General features: G+C 37.8%; 1 protein-coding gene across 1 annotated transcript in view; it reads right to left on the reverse strand.

Moving 5' to 3' along the window:
• cog6 (component of oligomeric golgi complex 6) overlaps positions 1-17,799 on the reverse strand; it is a 74,467-nt gene extending 56,668 nt beyond the window's left edge. Inside the window, 5 exon segments of the mRNA XM_048160218.1 lie at positions 13,494-13,552; positions 13,789-13,860; positions 16,593-16,661; positions 16,663-16,737; positions 17,470-17,799. Of these exon segments, the coding sequence (XP_048016175.1) occupies positions 13,494-13,552; positions 13,789-13,860; positions 16,593-16,661; positions 16,663-16,737; positions 17,470-17,769 (575 nt within the window). The 5' untranslated portion in view covers positions 17,770-17,799.
• Positions 17,800-18,309: the final 510 nt, after the last annotated feature.

Consider the following 18,309-nt stretch of genomic DNA (forward strand, 5'->3'; position numbering starts at 1 on the left):
AGAACTTATTTCAACACTCACACACTGTGTGACAGAAAAGCTTGTGTCAGTGTGTGAATACAAAAGTTTACCTGGCAAGGCTTTAAAACACATGCAAATAATAAACTTTCGTTATTGCGAAGAACTGTAACGTCACATGAACTTAACCCTACCGCTGAATTGCTAAACGTGATTTGAACGCAAGTTGCGTTGTAGCACAATGCTATGATTTCTCTTCAAAAGCAGATCTTGGAGACATTTTAATCATTCACAATCTAAAATCGGGATATCGCACACTCCTAAATCATTCTCTCTGTAAGATGTTCCCCAGTTAAATACATAATGTTACCTTAACTCTCCCCATGACTACGTGCTTGTAACAGTATTTAACATGCCAAAGGAAACATGTAAGCATTCAGGGGACGTGTCTAGTCGTGTGGACTTGCTTTGGGATCGTATTCCATGTTTCCGGTTTCAAAGAAGTATTTGACATTTGCTTTAGGCCAGGGGAAAGATATCCAACCTGGAAAATCTGAACAATGAGAACATGTCAAAGATGTATTAAATGGTTGTAATTCCCTGCCACCCAAGGTTTACCTCTGCAGGGTGTGTGTGTCTGTGAGGGACATTGTAAATGTCAGAGAAGATGTAAATTACAACTCAAAGACAGAGACAAGCCTGCTGGAAAGAAAACTGGAATTTAGACATCCGATTTAAAGAAAAAGTTCACGCTTCTGTTTTTATCTACTATTTATATTTTATATGATTTCAGCTTCATTTCAATTAACAGTAATACATTTTCATAGTTTTAGTTAATAATAATAACACTGTTTTGTGAATAAATCATTCTTTTGTGTCAGATCTTTTCAGATCTTGATCCAATTCAGAAACTCGATCTAAAAGATATGTTTGCAAATGGTCCGAAGTTCAACTTAAGCTGCATTTAAGTCCACTTTTTTATGTCATCCCTTGCTAACTTTGATCCATCTTGTTCACTCAGATGTACGTTATTGCTTACTAGAGGTACCCAAAGCCGACTTCCAAATTCAGAAAGGCACAGAAAATGAATAACGCATTCTTCGGAGCCCCTAAAGGGACATGGTTAGGCTGCGGTAGTCGGTTACATTACAGTACATCAGATTTTACTTATCATGCGAAGATAGTGAGGAGAGATGACTGACCGGTCAATGGCAGAGAATTTGGTGTGCAACAGATCCTAAGTGTCATTGACAAATATTTTATCTTGTAAAACGTGCGGTCAGTACCTACTCTCCCTATACATAGAGTACACGTGATCGCTAATGCGAATTGCACGGGAAGATTTTCAGTGAGTAGCTATTAGTGAGTTAAATTTGAGCATCACTAGGCTATTGCATGGCTTCAAAAGTCTTGAAGGCAGTTCTACCAGGTGTATGAAAAGGACAATAAATGTGCAACGTCTTTGCGGAGAGCGGAGACAGCAATGATAGCTGTGAAAAAGATACTGTTCCCCAAGTGGCTTTCTGTGCGCCTCCGAGACAGAGTGAAACACGGACAAGCAAAGGGAACTTTAAGCTTCGGGTTCAAGCCTAAAAGGTTAAAAAGACACAGAATGTGTCAAAATGCCCAGCTTGGAGAGCATTTGCTTAAACACCATTTGTTATGTCATAAGTGAACATAAACAGTAGGAAAATAAGTCGCATGTGTAACAGTATATTGGATCTGTGAATTCAGTCTTAAAGTGACAGCAGCCTAATATTATATATTTCACAGGAAAGCTACATTAAGAGAGGGAATGGAATATGTTGCTTGCCAATAAATAAAGGTTTGTCAATTCATGATACTTTCTCATTTCTTAAATTTTTAATACTTAAAATAAATTGTTTTTAAGAATAGTATTATTCATCCAATACTGCTCCCGGTGATCATAATTGGTAATCGCCCCCAAAAATCCTGATCGGAGCACCCTTATTTATAATGTTTTTATGGCACTTATTTATTTATTACTTATTTATTGCTGCTTTAAAACTTCAATTTTTGTGTTTCTTGTCAGAAAAAAAAAAAAAAAAAAAAAAGTCATACAGTTTGAGTAAACAATGACAATTTTCATTTCTGGGGAAACTAATACTTTAAGACTACAAAACCACACTACTTTCAATGGAGTGTAACTATGAAAAAATTTGACTAACAGATCTGCAGACGGTAAGTTTTGTGCATTTATGCTCAGATGAGCATGGGTGACTTCAGATCACATCAGACACCAAACTGTGATGAAGGAGTGTGTTTCATCAGTCATCCTCTGAATCTCCTCATAGGCTATTAATGAGAACTGCTGGTTCCACAAGATCACTCTAGAACTACAAGATGTCAAAGAAGAAAAAAGAAAGTGCACCGAAAAAGTGTGAGACCATGACACATTTTCACTTTGAGTCAAGTAAATCAAAGAAATATAAATATAAAAAGCACAGAAGAATGAATACCTAAGCGCAGTCTATAAAGTTCATGGCATATAACCACACTGCTGTTTCAAGACTAGCAGTCATGATGTGCCATGAACATTTTCTGCACAACTATTCTCTACAGCACCATGGCAAAAGAAATAATATTTTACAACTACATAAAATAAAAAATTAACACGTCGACACTTGACTGCCGACTAATAAAATCTTGGTCAACTAAGCCTCTTCTAGTCGACTAACATTTAGTTGACTATTAGGGGGCAGCCCTAATATATATGTATATACATGAGAGAGAGAGAGAGAGAGAGAGAGAGAGAGAGAGAGAGAGAAAATATAGGTAGGTAATAATATCATTATTATTTAATAATTTGCAAGCTTTATGATGCATCACAATAACAGTGCATCTGTTAACACTGAAGGAACCATCCAAAGCATGACTCGTTCCTCAGCCTAACACCTCCTCCAATCAAATCTACTGATTATCAAATGCAACATATTACAGAAGTGAGTGGTAAAGACCTTAATCAATGCCTCAGCCCAGAAAAACATATCTGCAAAAGCCCAGAACACAAAGCAGCAGGCTTGCCTACTTATTGACTTTCTTTTACTTGCTATGTGGATGGGGGTGTATGAAAGACGGAGGACATTTGTGTGGGTGGGTAATAAGGTCCCAGCTTAATTAGCACAATAAGATAACAGACCCTTCTGGATATCAGGATTTTCACTGCAAGTCTCCACTTACAGCAATATCACTACCAGAGAAAGAGCCATCAAACTTGAAACTAGTTTATCATAGGACCCTTTAGAAACCAGAACAACAATAACAGGGTTTAGACAAATCAAAAATGGTCTTCCCTGTATGCTATGTCAGTTATCCTTTACTATCTATTGGCAATCCATCAGAATGTTGCTGAGCACATCTCAAAATGTCACTGGTTGGACAGTTATCAGTTATTTAGCTTCCAAACAAAAGGATTCACATAATTCTACACACAATTTTGGACAACAGATCAGAAAGGAAACACAGAAGTTGAACTCATGTAAGAGTTCATGAGCGATTAAAAGGACATTCATTAGATTCAAAGACGAGGGCCGACTGATGATGTTTCTTCACCACTTCCCGCATCTTAGTAACTTGGATCTCTCAAGAATTTCTATTTTAGTACATCTGTGTAACAGGATCTCAGGGGTACAATTTTCCCCAATGATCCTGGACAATCCCCCAATTTTTTCAATATCATTAAATTATTATTATTAAAAATATAATTATAAACCTAACCATATAATAAACCACATATTTCAGAAAAAAACCCTCTAAAGTGTAGTAGAGTACAGTGTGAGTACAGTATGATCCTGAACCTCAATTTTTTGCTTGCTCAAACCCAGCAAAACCAGCCCAATTGCTATTCAAAACCAACCCATTACGGCCAAAACTAGCCCATTTGCCTACCTTTGTCCTGCTAAAAATCACGTTCAAGGAATTCAAATTCCAGGCCAGGGTGGGGGTGGGGAATTGAGTTCCTTGGGTGATTCCGATTCAACCCGCGGACTAAAAATAAAAAAATCCCATGGCAACAGTACAAAATCCCAATTCTGCAGACTTGGAAACATTGTTCACCGTAGCATGACTTTTGTTTTTTTTTCCTTACATGTTTGATGTCAGTGGAAAAGTGAATAATTAATAGCACAAAACAAACTGTGATCAATATTTTTAGATATTAAAGGGTTAGTTCACCCAAAAATGAAAATAATGTCATTCATTACTCACCCTCATGTCGTTCCACACCCATAAGACCTTCGTTCATCTTCAGAAATGCAAATTAAGATATTTTTTGTTGAAATCCGTTGGCTCAGTGCATAGCCAGCAACGACATTTCCTCTCTCAAGATCCATTAATGTACTAAAAACATATTTAAATCAGTTCATGTGAGTACAGTGGTTCAATATTAATATTATAAAGCAACGAGAATTTTTTTGCCAAAAAAAAAAAAAAAAAATCAAAATAACGACTTATATAGTGATGGCTGATTTCAAAACACTGCTTCAGGAAGCTTCGGAGCATTATGAATCAGTGTGTCAAACCACTGAAATCACATGACTCTGGCACTCCGAACCGCTGATTTGACACGCTGATTCTAGGGCTGTCAAACGATTAATCGCGATTAATCGCATACAAAATAAAAGTTTGAGTTTGCCTAATATATGTGGGTGTACTGTGTGTAATTATTATGTATATACAAAAAAAATACATTCATATGTATATATTTGAGAAATATTTACAAGTATGTATTTATTTATATTATAATTTATATTATATGTAAATACATTTTTTGTACATAACATATTTCTCTTAAATATATACATTAATTTGTGTGTATTTATATATACATATTATTTACACACATTACTCACACATATATTATGCAAACTCAAACTTTTATTTTGTATGCGATTAATCGCGATTAATCGTTTGACAGCCCTAGCTGATTCATTATGCTCCGAAGGTTCCTGAAGCAGTGTTTTGAAATCGGCCATCACTATATAAGCCATTATTTTATTTTTTTATGGCGCACCAAAAATATTCTTGTCGCTTTATAATATTAATATTGAACCATTGTACTCACATGAACTGATATGTTTTTAGTACATTAATGAATCTTGAGAGAGGAAATGTCATTGCTGGCTATGAAGGCCTCACGGAGCCATCGGATTTCAACAAAAATATCTTATTTTGCGTTCCGAAGTCTTACTGGTGTGGAACGGCATGAGGGTGAGTAATAAATTACATTATTTTCATTTCTGGGTGAACTAACCCTTTAACTTTTAAAAGGGAGAAAATGTTGATCACCATGTTTTTTTGTGCTATGAATTATTACAGTAGCCCCCAAGAGAAACCACAGAATTATCATTAAATGTAACAAAAACATCAAAAAGTTAATTCATAAAAATAATAATAATAATAATAATAATAATAATTAAATTTCTGTTTGACTTTAAGGACATTTTGGTTTATTTTTGCAAATATTTTTACTTCAAAAAAAATTGTGTTGGGTTGCCAAAATTAGGGTCCTGAAGCAAAACCAGCTGAGAAACACTGGTTTGCTGCATCATTTCACAGAAAATTACAACATACTAAACTATCTGCTGCTGATCTTCAGTAACGAGTGTTTGATGCAAGAAGCATCACCAGACTTCAGACAGGTGACAGGATAAAGCCTTCAGCATGACACTCACTTCCTGCCTCTTAATGAAAAGGTCTCTCAACACCAATTAAAGCTTCAATGATATGAATGAAGATATAATGAGAGGTAGTGATGAAGGTTGTGGAAAAACAATGCAGCCAGGTCCTGGTCTGTTTGACTGTCCTTGGTCTTTTATGTTGGAGCTTTCAGTGCTGTCATGAACTGGTGTTTTGCTGTCAGGAATGATATTTGCATTTATTCTCAGTTTCAAATGAAACAGTGCTCAGACTTTTCTACTGACATCAAAGTGCTTTCAAAATCTTTGATACAGAAGGAGAAAAAACATCCTGTTATACCAGAAGTGAGTCTAGAGGTTTAAGAAGTGAAAAACTGGGGGCTCGTCTGGAATCACACTATACTTTATATGCAGAAAGCGTTGCAGAGTAACGAATAAAAACTTAATTGATCAAGTCTCTCACAAACTTGAGCCTCTACATCAATCATTTCAGTTAAATGAAGCTATGAAAACTACTAAATAAATACATGTTGTAATATAAATCAACTCAACTGTTGCAGGTATTTCTGCCACACAATTTTCTCAGTCAATATCAGTGACAGAAAGGTCACCTGGCAAGACAAACTCCAGATAGAGAAAATAGAACACCAGCAGGTGTGTATTAATATTTGAGATCCTGCTTTCTGTCCTCCACGAAAGAATGACAAGCCATGTCCTGACCTGTCCCTTGCAGAGCTGTCCCTCTGGGGACAGACACGGTCAGGCAAGGTTAAAAAGCAGCTGGACAAGCAGGCACAATCCCATCTGGCTGATGAAAATGTCACTGAGACAGGCAATGTCCCTACAGAACAGCAGGACAACATAATGTGGAAGGACACTATATATATTAATAGAATACCAAATGTGACTCCATATGGGACAATGCAGCTAAATGTATATTATTAGATGTAAAGTAGACATACTCTTCAGTATTTTATTTCTGTCCCCTAAAGTCAACTTAATGGTAGTCCTAATTTAGTTTTCATGACCATTTTCTCACTGACCCCTAAGGTGTAGTACATTAACGAATTTTCAGTGCAATTTTCTGAGCAAAAAGGTCCACTGTATATTGTCCATATAGTGCAGCACTCACACCGGAGTCACTTTCAAACCAAGCAGCTTTCTGTTGGTCAACGCGGTGAATCCTTAATCCAGGTGAATCCTGCTTTGTGAAATCAGCGTGAGAAAATCTTTCGTCCTCATGAGAAGTCCTTCTAAATCACAGGATTTTTTTTTTTTTTTTACCATGAAAATTCTGGGGATTCTGTTTGCATTGCCCCATCCCTGAACATTACAAAGGATTTTGACACTCTAAGGGGCCCTTGACACAGAAGACGTTTTTGCATTTAAAAAACGAGAGGCAGGGCAGTGAAATAAATAAAAACAAAACCTGCAAAGTCTAGAGCAGGGTTGCCAGATTTTCACAACAAAACCCACCCAATTGCTACTCAAAACTAGCCCAATCGCGTTTCATGGGGGTCCCATGGTAAAAGTCTAATTCCGGGGGGTAAAATATGTGTTTTTAGTGGGGTTCCCTTGGTAAAATTTGCATTCCAGGAGCTAAAAATTATGTTATTTGGGGTAGCTTCAACCCACGGACATGAAAAACGACCCACGGCAACAGTGTAGAAGTAGCCCAATTCTGCGGGAAAACCTCAGACTTGGCAATGCTGGTCTAGAGACCACGTTGTGTCATGTGCAAGACAGCAAAAGACGTGAGCACAATGTTTAAATAGAAAAATAATGGAAACGTGGCCCAGTAGATTTAAAAAATTAATTCTGTGTGAATGTACCATTAAAAGTTATGATCGGCTAACCTCTGCGTACCACCATACTTTCACATTGTCTGTTCTTCATCTGGAACAGGGGTGTCCAACCATGATTCTGGAAGCCCACCTTCCTGCAGTTTAGCTCTAAGTTAAACATACCCAAACTATTTATGTTTTCAGGATAAACAGAAAGTGATCTTTGGGCACTTCCAGGCAAGTGTGTTGGGGTAAGGTGGATCTAACTTTTCATGATGTTGGCCCTAGGAGCAGGACTGGATACCCCTGATCTGGGAGGACAAGGTTGCTGAATATTAAACAGGTTTTGCTATGCAAATTTCAGTGATCATTAATAAGCTCAGGGTTATCATAAACAAGCCATGTTTGAGGAGAAAGCTTTTGCATTCAGTAGACCAAGCTCTTATTTCAACAAAAAGAGGAAGGGGAATCTTGTTTACCGTGACATGAATGAATTTGAAACCTTACGGAATGGCATGAAATGAACACTAAGCATTTTTATTGGCTTGGACAAATATTTCTTGACAGCGTTCCATTACAATACACTCCAGAAAAATGACCTCATTATAGTTTCATCGATATCTCTCTGTCTCTCTCTCTCTCTGATCCATCTCTTCTCTCTCACCTGTCTGTCTTTGTGTGCCACTCTGTGGATTTAGACAAACTCTCCTGCTGGACGGGTACAGGGTTGATGGTAGTAGAGCGTGGAGACACCAGCTGTCCATCACAGCTGTCAGCATTTCCTTTGGTGCCAAAATCAAGGGCCGTTCCACAAGGTCAGAGATACGATGGACTCTCGCTTCTAAAACAACAGGATTATTCCCTCAGCCAATCGCACAAACCTCTGAACTTAGCTCATCTCTTAATCAAAAGATCTTGTTCGGTCTTCACAATGTTCGCCTTCCTCATTGAAGTCTGCATCTCTTTTCCAAAGCCTAATGAGTTTCCAACCTACCGAGACATCATTGGCGCATCCCTGGTGTGAAGTCTGTTCCAAACGTTATGTTGCCTTCAAATACCTTCTGTAAGGCAGCATCACATTTATCCCTCACTTAGAATGCAATTGCACTATGAGTTTCTTGTAGACTATATTTGAAATTAAATTAAACGTAGTAGTATGTAAAAATTTGCTTAGGACTAGGGCTGCCCCCTAATAGTCGACCAACCATTAGTCAATGAGAAGAGGCTTAGTCAACCAAAATTTTATTAGTCGCTTAGTCGCAGGGAAAAAAAAAATTCCACAGGAAGTTTCGAAGTCTGTGACGGACAGATCATTAACAGCTGGTCTATGTGGTAAATACAGTACATCGGGCAGGACATCCAAAAGCTCGCCTATCATCATTCATCGACCTCAAATATGGCTTATCATCTGAAACGTAAGTAGTAGCAACTTGACTTGGCCGTTCACTTTAACATTAGCCTAGAAAAATGTGGGCTATTCAAGTGTTTGTGCGAAGTGTGAAAGCTGAATAGTAACGTGCTTGCTCTATGACAGCTAACATTGAGGCGCCGGCGCGATCACTTGCACTGAAATACTCCGACATATTTGGTCACGCAGATAAGAGTAATACATCTTTTGCATCTGTGAAGAGTCTACTTTTATTTCTGTGCACTCACAGTAACAACAAAACATTGTGCTTTTGTAAAATAATGAAAGCAAACAGGGTGCGCTTTCTACCGCTTCTCTCTGTGAACTTGAGCGCACCAATAAAAAAGAACCGAAAGTCAATGTAAACTTGCCTCACAGACATATAGAAAGCTAAATGTCTACTTTTAAATGAACCAATTCAACTGGAAAACAAATATTCTCATGTAATACGTATGAGATGTGCATAGACAATCTTTAGTCAAGGGCAGCCCTACTTCGGACTAAATCCGCCAGAATCTGCAGCAGTATTAGCAAACAAACATATTACAAATCACTGCCTCATAGCAATCATCAAAACTGAATATAGTTTTCTACATTTCTAAACCCTCTAAATACTCCACTCACTGTCAATCCCACAATCGCCTGCATAAGCCTTCCGGTCAGCTCTCTAAGAGACTTAACAGAAAACACGCACTCAGCTCCACACCAGTGGACACATACATGCTGCTTAGAAGGTAGCTGTCCATAGAAAGCGGACAGCAAAGTACTTCATTGCTATTTGTCTCTCTCCACATCTCATTGGTCCACCACATGGCACACCACAGCCCGGCAGAGTCAATGCCCTGTCAGCCCTTTCTTCAATTAATTCCACTCAAATGACTTTCATCGGCAGTCTCTCAATGGCCATAAACAAGGATATTTCACCAGTGAGGGCCATAAACCTGATCTGTGGGTGGCAGGAAGTACAAGATGTGCTGAAGATAGAGCCTTGATTTACCATTCTGTGCTAGGGCTGGACAATAATTCAATATCAATATATATCGCGATATAATTTTTTTCGATAACGGTGATATGATTTTTAAACACATTTCCGGTATTTCGATATATACATTACAGCATCACTGACTTGAGGCGCAGCCGTTAGAAAGAGCAGAACGCGACTGCCTATTAGTGTGATGACGTACATCACAGAGACATGCAGCCACCAGCCAGTGCTCAACAGTTGTACGCTAAGATCAAACGCGAACGCGGCAAGTTTTACAAAATGAGTACACCTGATGCAAATGCGATGGAACAAGCTTCCACAACTTGATGAAAATATGTGTGCATAACTACACCGTATTGGTTAATGTTTGGTGCAGGAGAATGTGTGAAATAAAAACTTTAAACAAGGATACTTTATTCTGTATGAGCTATGTGTCACGTGGCTAGTGTTATTAAACTCATCGCGGAGCTCCGCACTGAAACCGAGCATATGCGCGCTCCGCCTGTATATCATAAAAACAATCGTATTTTTCATGTGTTCGTATTCAAACTCCAGTTCTGACCGCATCGCAAGCAAAATACAAACAACACACGTGCGTATTTGAACGCAGCTAGAGCAGGCAGAGGTGAATGAACAGCACTTTTGTGTTATTTGAATTCTCCGCTGTAATGCGATCTCATGCGAACATATTTTCCATTTGTGCTGGTAGATTACAGCAAAACAATCCACTTCCGAGAGAAGTGATGCTTCCTCATGCAAAATACTGCAATTATAATCTTATGCATACTACAGCGCAGTGATTGGATTAAATGAGCTTTATGTCATGAATATATATGTCGAGATTCGCTCGAAGCGGTCTACGTCAGCATGTTCGACCATGCCCATACTTGGGCCGAAAGTACACGATGACGTCAGATTTTGTGACGTTGCTCCGACTCAGCTTTTCAAACAGGAAGACAGAAATCGCTATGAAAAATGCAAAAATAACTATTTTTTTACTTATGAATAACATTGAGTACCTTTAGTGTTTTCAATGATGTGCAAGCCTATACATATCTATTTACATCTCAAAAAAAGTGTTTTGGGGTTTCATGACCCTTTAAGAATAATAAAATCAGCCTATGTTATAGTTAAATGTTAAAGATATTAATATTACTAAAGTGAGTGAGTCTTATGTTTATTTTTATGTTTGTATGAAGGCTAAATACAAATAAAAGCTGAACAAATTTATTTGTACTGTTTTTATTTCTAAAATATTATATAGTTTTATAGGAAGAGATTTCATAGATTTGGCAAATTCATTTTTCAGACGTTTGTAGGTACAGACATCCGTTGTGGCCGTTCTTGGCAGTTTTTCTGAGGCTATTATATAGTTCATATCGATATCGGAATTATATCGTATCGACCAAAATTAAGAATTATATCGTGATATAAATTTTGGCCATATCGTCCAGTCTCAGACCTAGAGCCAAATTCCCTGATATGATATGGTCGACCAATCAAGTCAACAAGGAACAGTCTCATATACCAGAATCCTCTTCTCTCTGTGTCATTACTTTTGTGTATCGCATTGTCTCGTTATCAGCAGCTAGCTTGTAATCAGTTGCATTCAAAGCTAGCAGCAAAACAGATAAGGAAATATTAATTGGAAATGCAAAACTGCACCATCATAGTATATTGTATAGTATAATGGAGATAAAATTTTCCAGCAGAAGACGATGAATGCTTCATTGACCTCATCAAAAGTTGGACATCACAGTGCTCAGCAGTGAACATGTGCACACTCTTTCAGATTTCTCTGATGTATACTGTAAATGGAAATGAGATTCGTGTAACACTGCAGTCTTGTTGTCATCTGCTCTGAAAGGCTGCCCTGCTGTACTGCTAAGAATAGTCCAACATTGTGATGTTTACCATAAATAGAACACTGTGGCATTCTGGTAGAAGTGCTGGATATTCATTAATTACAAAGACAAGAGTTTTAAATTAAATTACAGAACTTTTCTTCTCATTTTAGAAGCAAACATCAGTGCATAGAAACAGAATAAATGGCAAAGGGAGAAATTATCTTATAATGTGGTTAGTAACACACACACAGTGTATTGTGAGCCATTTAACGTCTTTGCGATGTGCTGGAGTAGACTTTATAGAGTGTTAGACTCTTGCATTGTCAATACAAGATCTTGATGCACCTCTTAAAGGGTTAGTTCACCCAAAAATTAAAATTTTATGTTTATCTGCTTACCCCCAGCGCATCCAAGATGTAGGTGACTTTGTTTTTTCAGTAGAACACAAATGATAATTTTTAACTCCAACCGTTGTTTTCTGTCAGTCTTATAATGCATATAAGTGGGAACTTTGTCTTTAAGAGTAAATAAAAATTGCATAGACAAATCCAAATTAAACCCTGCAGCTCATGACGACACACTGATGTCCTAAGACACGAAACGATCAGTTTGTGCGAGAAACCGAACAATATTTATATCATTTTTTACCTCTAAAACACCACTATGTCCAACTGCGTTCAGCAATCGGTTAGTGAGGTTTGAATGCGCTCTGACAACGGAAGTGATATCTCTTGCTTATACTTCAATGAGTGTGAGACATCACTTCCGTTGTCGGAGCGCAATGGTTGGTTGAGGACCTGGAGGTTGAGGTACTTAATTGACAGCAATTTCATTTCTGAGTGAACTAACCCTTTAATTTATTTCCATCAAGTGGACTTAGATGAGCCGATTCATGGGTGAAAATGATTATTCATGCTCCCACCCAACCATTCTTTCACAATTTGAGCTTGACGAATCACAGTTAAGCTGTGCTGTTAGTGACTGCCACAACAACAGCTATAAACTGAAGAAATTCCTGGAAAGTATGTGTTTTGAGCACCAGCAAATCCGTAAAAGTATGGCTTGCAGCACTTAAGTTAAAATATCATAAAATGTACATGTGCACTCTTATCATTTTGAGGACATGATAAGAGTGCACATATACCCCCAAAATTCATCCCGATCGGGAGCTGTATGTAGAATATGAGTGCCCATCTGTTTTCAATGCAGCTAACTTCATGTCATAGTGGCACTAAGATGCCATGTGCTTTTTTTAAACCATTTTCATAGGTTTAACATTACATTATCAGCTCAGAAAATACCCTAATTCGACCAGAAACATCAGATACCGGAAAACGTAAAGGATAATTCTGCTATGAGTCGGGCAAGACTTCCACATTCAGGAAAAAGAAAAGCCAAAACAATGTCAAAATAGAGTTAATGTTTTTGAACTTGAATAGGCTTGGACCGGACTAAATGCATACATTTAATGTTTTAAATATTCTATTATATTATATAATGCCTTTTATTTTTTACTTTATTAATAACAATTAATAAACATGAAAGCTTAAATGTCTGATCTTTACTTTATTTGATGCTAAATAAAGTCTGTGTAAACTAAAGTTTAATTTTGGGTGAACTATACACAATACATATCGTCACAATCCATGATACATATTGTTGCATTTTTATACTGGCGGAATATGTTGTTACACTGCAGGCTCCATATGATATTTAGTACCACAGGGACTTTTTATTGTATTGCAACTCTTGTTCTTTTGATATTGCTTCAGTATATGCCATCGGCAAGCCTGCTCTCCAGCTATTGAAAACCTCATATCAGTCAAACACTGCAGAGCATTACATCAGACTCACTTTTCTCCTTGAAGTTTGTTGGTCTTCACAATCAAGTCCTGGGTTTGTTCTTTAGCTGCCTGTTGACACACAGAACATGAAAGCGCATGTTGGCATGTTGGTCCTTCAAAAATGTTCATTCAAATATCTTCTTCAAACTCTTGAAATGGCTTTTAAATTTTTATTATGTCAACATTCTGGAGTACACTAGCATATAGATTACCTCAGACATGGATATAAAGCACCAAAAGTCCCATTTTGATTTCACATGGTCTTTTACAGATGTAACTATCTGAAAGCGAACATGCGTGATTACCTTTAACCTGTTGGTCATTTCTTCACAGCAGGAGCTCATAGCCTGAACATCTTCATGAACACTCTCTAGTTCCTGAAGCAGAAAGACACACTTAAGATCTCTAAAGAGGAGTCCTATACAGCAGCAGAAGGTACAGAGGTTATGTGCAAATGAGCAAAGTGTATTATGTATATCTCATTTACATTTAGTCAGAAGCTTTTATCCATAAGAATTTATAATAAGAATAACATTTAAAGCACAGTACATTTCATAAGTGTGGGTAGATATTTGTAAGGATTTTGAAAGAAGTCTCTTATGCTGAGCAAAGCTGCATTTATTTGATCTGTGATATTGTGAAATATTATTACAATTTAAAGTTTTCTATTTTAATACATAAATATAATTTATCCCAAAGCTGAATTTTCAGCATCATTACTCCAGTCTTCAGTGTCACATGATCCTTCAGAAATAATTCTAATATGATGATTTGATGCTCAAGAAACATTTATTATTATTATTATCAATGTTTATTATGATCACTGTTATTATTATTATAATCAAACAGTTGTGCTGCTTGTTATTTTTGTGGAAACCATGGATTTATTTCCAGGATTCTTTGATAAATAGAGTGTTCAAAAGAGCAGAAAAGTCTCACTTTGATCAGTTGAATGTGTCCTTGCTGAATTAACATGTATTAATCTTAATTAAAATGCATAAATATACATTGTAATTTAAAGGGGTCATGACATGAGAAATCAAATTTGCCAAATTTACATTGATCTTTTGACATCAAGGTCTTTGTACCAGTAAAACATCCTGCAAGTTTCATAGCTCAAAACTTCTTCCTCATTATAAACAAAGCATTAATTTAATCAAGTTCCAAAAACAGCTCGTTTTGATATTGTGGGACATGTGACGTCACATTTGCTCTCTTAATGGCTGACGCTTGCCTACACCAGAAGTGTCGCATTAAAAGCAAATAGAACCCATTATAATCACTGATGCTGTCTACACTGGATACAGTATATAGATGCACGTTCAGTTTCTGACATACTCCACACACTTGAATCTGTTGACAGCAGGACAAATGAAAGAGTGAAAAAGGTTTATTTTTAATGGCATCCTGGATCACGTCAGAGGACTATATGCTTGTTCAGAGCATTTTGTTTTGTAAACGAGGCACAGTGTAATGGAGAGTTCGCAAAGAAACTTTCTGAAAGATGAAGCAGTCAGCTCTGTATTGGATCTGACAGCAGCTGCATCACAAACTGATTTTATATGGGTAATGTTTTCAAAACACTTACACATGTACAATAGCAAGTGGGTGTTGATACCGTTTCCTGTGCAATACCCTTAGCCAGTCATAACAGTGGCCATTTATTGACGAGCCTTAAAAGGAGTCACCCCTCAAAAAGGTCAAAAATTAAATTTGAAAATAATTGTTTTATCACATACACCGATCAGGTATAACATTATGACCAGTGACAGGTGAAGTGAATAACACCGATTATCTCTTCATCATGGCAACTGTTAGTGGGTGGGATATATTAGGCAGCAAGTGAACATTTTGTCCTCAAAGTTAATGTGTTAGAAGCAAGAAAAATGAGCAAGTGTAAGGATTTGACAGGGGTTCAATTGTGATGGCTGGACGACTGGGTCAGAGCATCTCCAAAACTGCAGCTCTTGCGAGATGTTCCTGGTCTGCAGTGGTCAGTATCTATCAAAAGTGGTCCAAGGAAGGAATAGTGGTAACCCGTTGACAGGGTCATTGATGCACGTGGGGAGCGAAGGCTGGCCCGTGTGGTCCGATCCAACAGACGAGCTACTGTAACTCAAATTGCTCAAGAAGTTAATGCTGGTTCTGATAGAAAGGTGTCAGAATACACAGTGCAACGCAGCTTGTTGCATATGGGGCTGCATAGCCGCAGACCAGTCAGGGTGCCCATGCTGACCCCTGGTCGGGTGCGTGTACATCACTTACCCGGGGAACACATGGCACCAGGATGCATTATGGGAAGAAGGCAAGCCGGCGGAGGCAGAGTGATGCTTTGGGCAATGTTTTGCTGGGAAACCTTGGGTCCTGCCATCCATGTGGATGTTACTTTGACACGTACCACCTACCTAAGCATTGTTGCAGACCATGTACACCCTTTCATGGAAACGGTATTCCCTGGTGGCTGTGGCCTCAAGATAATTAACACAATAACACAAAGCAAAAATTGCTCAGGAATGGTTTGAGGAGCACAACAATGAGTTTGAGGTGTTGACTTGGCCTCCAAATTCCCCAGATCTCAATCCAATCGAGCATCTGTGAGATGTCCTGAACAAACAAGTCCGATCCATGGAGGCTCCACCTCGCAACTTACAGGACTTAAAGGATCTGCTGCTAACATCTTGATGTCAGATACCACAGCACACCTTTAGGGGTCTAGTGGAGTCCATGCCCCGACGGGTCAGGGCTGTTTTGGCAGCAAAAGGGGGACCAACAATATTAGGAAGGTGGTCATAATGTTATGCCTGATCGGTGTGTGTGTATATATACATTTCTGTGTGTGTGCAAAATTTTTAATTAATATTATGAGTTAACCTCAAGGAACATATAAAAAAACATGTCATGTTTAATCACATTTAATTAATGTACAATATAAGATGACAGATCATAAAAAGCCCCACAGGCAGCTTATGTAATGTAACAGTTTTGGATTGTTTTGGTCTGAGCTGCTTCATAGAAATTGTTGTCAAAAAATAAATATATTTCTGCACTTATAAACCTACAATGAACTTCCAACAGCTTGTGCTCGACTCTACCCTGCCTCTGAATTTACCTCCGTCACTTCTTTAAATATCCGTACAAACTCTTCATTGATGGACAGGCTACGTCTCTCGATGTCTCCCCCGCAGGTTTCTCCTGGTTCTCAGGCTGTTCTCAGTGAAAAACACGGAGAGAGATTTCAACGCTTCCAGCATCTCCTAAAAATAGAGAAAATGAGACAACAGGACCTTTACTGCTGATTGTTTGTCAACTGCATCCTACCTACAACCCATACGACATGAAGATCATGGCTAGAGACATCAAATGATATAATTCCATTTACAAAACACAATACATGTTCTGATCAAAGCAATATGTCTAATCATTACTGCAAACCTTCACCAAAGTGTACTGTGGCAGTACAGTACAGTGATGGTATGGAAATTCAATGGTCTTTCGATATATAGGGCTGCATTTATTCGATTAAAAATACAGTAAAATCAGTAATATTATTTTGTTTTCTAATTTAGTATATTCTAATTAATTGATTAATAGAAAGTTTGTAACAATGTAGTAATCTTTGCTGTCACTTTTGATCAATTGAATGTGTCCATGCTTAATACACGCATTCATTTCTTTTAAAAAATAAAGAAAAGATAAGTAAATATCTAAGTAAATGAACGTTAAGTATTTTTTTTACTTTCACGTACCATTGATTTAGCATGTAATATTATAACATGATAAAGCTTTTTATATAGAGTACTCCACAGTACTGAAATTTTGGTACTTTTGGTGCTATCTTTGCTTTATTATCTCTGTTTAAACCAAGGATGCAGTATTTTTTTTTTTTTTTTTTTACTATTATTATAAATTATACTTGTAAAGAGTACGTAGTGACAGGTGCACTACGAGGCTAATAAGTTAGCTAGTGCGACCAAACCGAAACAGACCTTGTCATTTTCCAGCCTGGTCTCCAGGATCTTGTTGAGTTTTCTGGACAGAGGGTTGTTGGTCTGTGAGGACACATTCCCGCTGCTGTTAGAGGTGTGAAGGTTTGAAGCATCAGTTGACAGATCTGCTTTAGTCTCTGCCATCATCAACATCCACGTCAACCTCCAGGAAGCTGTTTTGAGTAACCAGAAAAACGTCCCACTGCCACAAGTGCTGAACACTTTAGTTCCGCGTCCCAAGTGGGTACCACTTGGCTCTTTGGCTATTTTGTGCGGAAGGGAAATGTTTAGAGTCGGCATTAAATGGGAATCTTTTCTTTCCCTATTGTAACGTCTCGGAGTGAAACGAAAAAACAAGAAAAAATGTAGGCCGGGACTCGGTTTTGAAGGGTTGCCCCGCCCTCACGTCAGTAAACACGTCATCAGAGGGGAAGTTACTGTCAAAGACTATAGAATAAAAAGGGACATTAGGTGTGTCCCAATTCGCGTACTTATGCACTATTCTATGACGTTTTTAAGTATAAATAGTGCGAGTAGTGCATTCAGGTTCCAAAAAGAAAAAGTACACTTTAAATACCCGGATGATGCACTAAATTAACGGAAAAAACGAAGTGTGGAATGTTGGACACTTCGTGCACTCAACTGTCGCAGCTTTAATTACGTAGCGGAGGGGAAGGGAGGATCGGACTCCGTTGTTAAATGACAAAATAACCTTATACAACATGGATGAGTGCATAGTGCACAAGTACATAGTGTATAAGTGCATAGTGTATAGTGCGTCATTTGGGACGCAACTTTTGTTATTGTGCACGGATAAATCATTATTGCCCCAAGATTTTG

The sequence above is a fragment of the Megalobrama amblycephala genome, linkage group LG16, assembly GCF_018812025.1.
Source record: "Megalobrama amblycephala isolate DHTTF-2021 linkage group LG16, ASM1881202v1, whole genome shotgun sequence".
Classification (NCBI taxonomy): domain Eukaryota; kingdom Metazoa; phylum Chordata; class Actinopteri; order Cypriniformes; family Xenocyprididae; genus Megalobrama; species Megalobrama amblycephala.